The sequence below is a fragment of the Bufo bufo genome, chromosome 7, assembly GCF_905171765.1.
Source record: "Bufo bufo chromosome 7, aBufBuf1.1, whole genome shotgun sequence".
Lineage (NCBI taxonomy): Eukaryota > Metazoa > Chordata > Amphibia > Anura > Bufonidae > Bufo > Bufo bufo.
This window is the reverse complement of record NC_053395.1, coordinates 18,202,933-18,208,735: the sequence shown is the minus strand read 5'-3', so window position 1 is coordinate 18,208,735 and position 5,803 is coordinate 18,202,933. Positions and strand designations below refer to the sequence as shown.

The following is a 5,803-nucleotide window of genomic DNA, read 5'->3' as shown; positions in this document are numbered from 1 at the left end:
TCTGAGGGCTGAGCCCCTCACTGATCCCTAAAACAGCGTGCTCTCTCTGGAGGGGAGGACGCGGGATGGACTCAATAGAAAGCCTATGGAGTGCGTCTCCTGCAGCACGGAGAGAGCGTGATACGTGAGCGATTTTCTCCCCTCGTGCTAGGGATGGGGGGAGGGGGTCTCAGTGATCAGACCCCCACTGATCAAAACTTTTGATATGTTCCTATGACATTTACTGAAAGTAATGTGACCCTTTAACATATGTTCAATCCCCCAAGCTGTCTGTGACAAAACTGGATTTACTCTGAATTTTTCATCCATTTTATTCTAAAACGCTCACAGGCTCCATTGCAAATCTGCATAAAAATTTTCTAGAAATGTGCAAAAGACGGCAAAGAGAATGTCAGTTAAACAAATACAATTAAAATATATCTACCCCCCCCCCAGTGGTCTGTGGGCTTCTCCGTGGCCTCCTCCATCAGTCTGTCCGGATCGGAGGTGACCGGTTCTGAGGTTTCTGGTTGTTGTGCAGCATCTATAATAATGATTGGCGGCTCTAGCCCAGGAATGTGGAGATGAAGACGCTGGTGTCCAGGTTCAGGGTGGCGTGCCACCAGCGGTCCGGGAAGTAGAGAACCTGAGGGAGGACAGGGAACAGGGATGATTGGTAATGACCTACAGCAGGGATCAGCAACCCCCGGCACTCCAGCTGCTGTGAAACTACAACTCCCAGCATGCACACTTAGGCCCCATTCACACGTCCGCAATTCTGTTCCGCATTTTGCGGAACGGAATTGTGGACCCAATCATTTCTATGGGGACAGACTTTGTCCCGCTCGGATCCGGAATTGCGGATCTGCACTTCCGTGCCGCAAAAATATAGAACATGTCCTATTCTTGTCCGCAATTGCGGACAAGAAATGGCATTTTCTATATAGTTCTGGCAATGTGCGGATCCGCAAAACACATACGGACGTCTGAATGGAGCCTTACTTGGCTGTTCTTGTAACTCCCATAGAAGTGAAAGGAGGATTCTGGGAGTTGTAGTTTCAGATCAGGTGGAGTGTCGGAGGTTGCTGATCCCTGTCCTACAGGACTCTGCTCCTAATAGGTTTCATACACAGCTCTGTCTAATCAGTCCCTGCAAGGGCCCCACCATCTCTACATGTTCCAGGAGTGCACTGGTCCTCCTGTCCACACCACCATCATCCTCACAATCCCGATTCAGTCACCCCACTCTCTGTATGACCCTTCAGCCATTCTGATAACCCTCTGAATGACGCCCAACCATCATCTTGCTCTCTGCTGTCTAATTACCCCATCCAGCCACCTTCCTGCTGAACTCTGCTTGCTCTAAGGGCACATTCACATGCAGCAGATTTGTTGAGAGTTCCATTCACCTCAATGGGTTTTCTTTTGATGGTAAGGACATGGATTTCTGCATTCAGTCTGCCCCGTGTGAATTCACCCTATGCACTCCCTCTTTTCACCATGATGGCACCCCCTCCTGTTCTCCTCACCTCTCCGGGTCTGATGGTGCACTCTACAGGACGCTCTGCTGCAGGTAGCAGAGGGTATGTCTCCAGCATCCAGGACAGTGTGGTCCGGTTAGGGTTAAACTCGGGGGTCTTGTCAGGTGAGTAAAGGAACCAGCGCTGGTTTAAAAGAGAATTTTGATCTGAATAAACCGGATGTAAAAATATTCTAGCGAGAGGTTTCCCGGGTGGGGTCACTCACCTTCCTGCCATATATCACCTCGGAGTAGCCAGGCCCGTGCCAGTGGAAGGGGACCCCTGTACCTGAACCTGCAGAACAGGGAGGGGGACGACACCGGGATCATTTATAGGTACAAAGCATATGGATGCTATATTTTCCCCTGGGGTCTTCTTGCAGGCCGGTCTTTACTGAGGAACAGGCAGCAAGAAGACCCCATGGAATAGCAGGGGAAATGCAAGTCAAATTTTGGGTGCCCCTGAATTTCAAAGTCTTCTGAGGCATTCTTATGATGTCACTTACCGGCTATGCCAAAACTATAAGCCCCGGTAGTGCCAGGCAGCTTGAACGGAGGCGGGGTGTATTTCTGAAACAGAGACCCCCATTCTGTGAAGTTATTATCACCAAAGAAATATAAAGTATCTGCAGGTAGAAAGAGGATTTCTTAAATAGTGGACTGTGCCTACTCATCCCTACATGAGCCCGCCGACATAACTGCACTCCCCTCTATCCTATAGAAGTGACATCACCATTCAACATCACTGCCCGCCCTTCTATCCTACAGAAGTGACATCACTGCCCGCCCTTCTATCCTACAGAAGTGACATCACTAGTCGATGACATCACTGCTGTGCCTTCTATCCTCCAGAAATGACATCACTACTCACTGACAAATACAATATATATATCACCCATTGTATATTATAGTATAACTCACCCACACCCAACGAGTCCAGGTCCTGGGGTCTCAGGTAGTGCTCTACATATTCCTGGAAGGGGACATCCACTAAGCAGAAAGGAAACAGGCTGTATACATACATGGCACAGGCAGCAACATTATGGACCCTCAGAGTCCCCCTTAATAACTTGTCTGGAACCTGCCCTGCTGCATATCCATGTTCTTTGCCTTATAACCTGTGGCCCCCTACTCTATTACATCCTGGGTCTTGTACACTGTGGCCCCCTCCTCTTTTACATCTGGGGTCTTGTACACTGTGGCCCCCTCCTCTGTTACATCCTGGGTCTTGTACACTGTGGCCCCCTCCTCTTTTACATCCTGGGTCTTGCACACTGTGGCCCCCTCCTCTGTTACATCCTGGGTCTTGTACACTGTGGCCCCCTCCTCTGTTACATCCGGGGTCTTGTACACTGTGGCCCCCTCCTCTGTTACATCCGGGGTCTTGTACACTGTGGCCCCCTCCTCTGTTACATCCGGGGTCTTGTACACTGTGGCCCCCTCCTCTTTTACATCCTGGGTCTTGCACACTGTGGCCCCCTCCTCTTTTACATCCTGGGTCTTGTACACTGTGGCCCCCTTCTCTGTTACATCCTGGGTCCTGTACACTGTGGCCCCCTCCTCTGTTACATCCCGGGTCTTGTACACTGTGGCCCCCTCCTCTGTTACATCCTGGGTCATGTACACTGTGGCCCCCCTCCTCTATTACATCCTGGGTCTTGTACACTGTGGCCCCCTCCTCTGTTACATCCTGGGTCATGTACACTGTGGCCCCCTCCTCTGTTACATCCTGGGTCCTGTACACTGTGGCCCCCTCCTCTGTTACATCCTGGGTCCTGTACACTGTGGCCCCCTCCTCTGTTACATCCTGGGTCTTGTACACTGTGGCCCCCCTCCTCTGTTACATCCTGGGTCTTGTACACTGTGGCCCCCCTCCTCTATTACATTCTGGGTCTTGTACACTGTGGCCCCCCTCCTCTATTACATCCTGGGTCTTGTACACTGTGGCCCCCCTCCTCTATTACATCCTGGGTCCTGTACACTGTGGCCCCCTCCTCTGTTACATCCTGGGTCCTGTACACTGTGGCCCCCTCCTGTTACATCCTGGGTCCTGTACACTGTGGCCCCCTCCTCTGTTACATCCTGGGTCTTGTACACTGTGGCCCCCCTCCTCTGTTACATCCTGGGTCTTGTACACTGTGGCCCCCCTCCTCTATTACATCCTGGGTCTTGTACACTGTGGCCCCCCTCCTCTATTACATTCTGGGTCTTGTACACTGTGGCCCCCCTCCTCTATTACATCCTGGGTCTTGTACACTGTGGCCCCCCTCCTCTATTACATTCTGGGTCTTGTACACTGTGGCCCCCTCCTCTTTTACATCCTGGGTCTTGTAGGTTACACAAGTATTTTGGCGCTGGCAGTAAATCACCTTTCTCGTAGGAATACGTGTTTGCGGTGCTCAGCCGGACGCTGCGATCTCCGTATGTACGAATCAGCTGCTCTTTCCTGCACAGTGACTGGAACTCCTGACACCCAAAAGATGCTGCGAGTGAGAACAGGACCACAGGGGGCGTGCAAGGAGTGGACAGATCTTAAAGACACACTCACCGAATTATCTGTGATTCCCTGAATGATGACCGGCCTCTTGTAGGCATACCTGTGAAGAAGAGGGGGGCTCAGTACAGAGCTGCGGGGTACATCATGGCGGCAGCACAGGCAGAGATCACTTACCTCTTGATGAATTCGGAGTAGGTGATGGAGGCGTCCCTCCTCTCCACCGTGCAGCGCTCCTCCTCTTGGACCGGAGAGTAATTGTTCCACTGCCTGCGGACATAAGACAGATGTCACCTCTTCTCCTCAGTATTGGGGGTGTCTGCTATGAGTGAAATACATTATCTTCATTTTGTACAACAGACAGGGGATGTTGGGGGTTTTAGTGATGACCTACCAGCCGCCATCGCATTCCGTGTATTCGGTCTGTTTGTCCAGTGACAGTGCTACCAGGACCGCCATGAGCAGGAGGTAAAGGCGGGTGAACAGTGCCATCTATGCCCACCACACAACGGGCACCGACAGCTGGAAGACATAATGCTCGTTATAAACCCCCGCACAGTAATAATTATATAGCACCAACATATATCACAGCGCACAAGAACATCAATGTGTACGTGCTGTGTAAATAAAGTTTATTGAAAGACAACCTAGGACTGCCCAAACAAATCCTTTCACTAAGTTGGAATCTGATTGGTTGCTATGGATAAAAGCAAAATTTATGGAATCCTTTGCCTGTGGCCCCTGTGATCAGTTAAGGGACAAATTCACATAGAAAGGGGCCACATGTATGACAGCAGAGTAGCCCCCTAGCAACCAATCACATTCCAGCTGCCAAAGCAAGTTAGAAAATGAAAGCAGTGATCCGATTGGTGGAGCGTGATCTTTGTTCTTTTCAATAAACTTAATAAAATTGGCACGCTGGGAGTTGTAGTTTCCACTGGCCGTGTGGCTGATACTGTACCTCACTGGGTCTCCAGCCCGCGGCTCTGATGACGTGAACTTCCGCCCGGCCATTGGCAGCCTCTCGCCGCTCAGCACTCTGGGAAAGGTAATTCCTAAGCGTCAGCAGCCAGTACTGGAGCGCGCGGGCACTACACCTCCCGGCGTGCAACAGCTGCGCCGACCATTAACTCCTTCGCTGCCACACCGCATGGACTGGATCCCGCAGACGTCTCAGACCTTCTCGTGTTTAATCTGTGAAAGGCCGTTCGCTCGCGCGCTAGCCAAACAGATGACAGCTCTCATTTTTTAGCAGGTTACAGGATGAAAGAAGCCATCTGATTGGCTGTGAAGAGCGACTCAAGTTAGCAATACAGATTAGATTCCTTTGGTTGCTAGGGCAACTGCATCAGTAACACTAGGGCTGGGGGGGGTCTAGTTTTGGTCATGTGACTGTCCAAATTTCAGACAGCTTTATAAACAGGGCAGCCAGAAGATGGCGCCAGTGTGCACACACAGATTAGATTTTCTCACCTTCAGACTCACAAGCACCAAATGTATAAAATTTTGGGTGGGACCAGCGATCAGCTGTTTCTGAAGCAGAAGGTTTCAATGTGTTCCCTCCTGAGCCGCGTTACGATGACAGCTGGCGGGGTGTGAGGGGGTCGGATCCCCACTGATCAGCCATCCTGAGGACGGCATTAGGTGCAAGGGCTTGTACGGAGCGGCTGCTGCGCTGAGTACAATACAGCGGGCACCGGGATCGGTGATGACGCAGAAACTGGTCATTTAACCCCTCAGATGCTGCGTTCGATAGCCCAACTGGCCTGGGACAGGTTGTGCACAATATTCCTCCACCCCAGGACGTGTTA

General features: G+C 51.2%; 1 protein-coding gene across 1 annotated transcript; it reads right to left on the bottom strand.

Annotated features, from left to right (window-relative positions):
- Positions 1 to 288: 288 nt before the first annotated feature.
- Positions 289 to 5,055, bottom strand: JMJD8 (jumonji domain containing 8). Its single transcript, XM_040441074.1, has 10 exons — positions 4,954 to 5,055; positions 4,387 to 4,514; positions 4,170 to 4,262; positions 4,047 to 4,095; positions 3,868 to 3,964; positions 2,420 to 2,488; positions 2,005 to 2,124; positions 1,726 to 1,793; positions 1,509 to 1,643; positions 289 to 625 (listed from the first exon to the last, which is right to left on the bottom strand). The coding sequence occupies exons 2-10, from the start codon at positions 4,482 to 4,484 to the stop codon at positions 545 to 547; spliced, it is 810 nt and encodes a 269-aa protein (XP_040297008.1). The 5' UTR covers positions 4,485 to 4,514; positions 4,954 to 5,055; the 3' UTR covers positions 289 to 544.
- Positions 5,056 to 5,803: the final 748 nt, after the last annotated feature.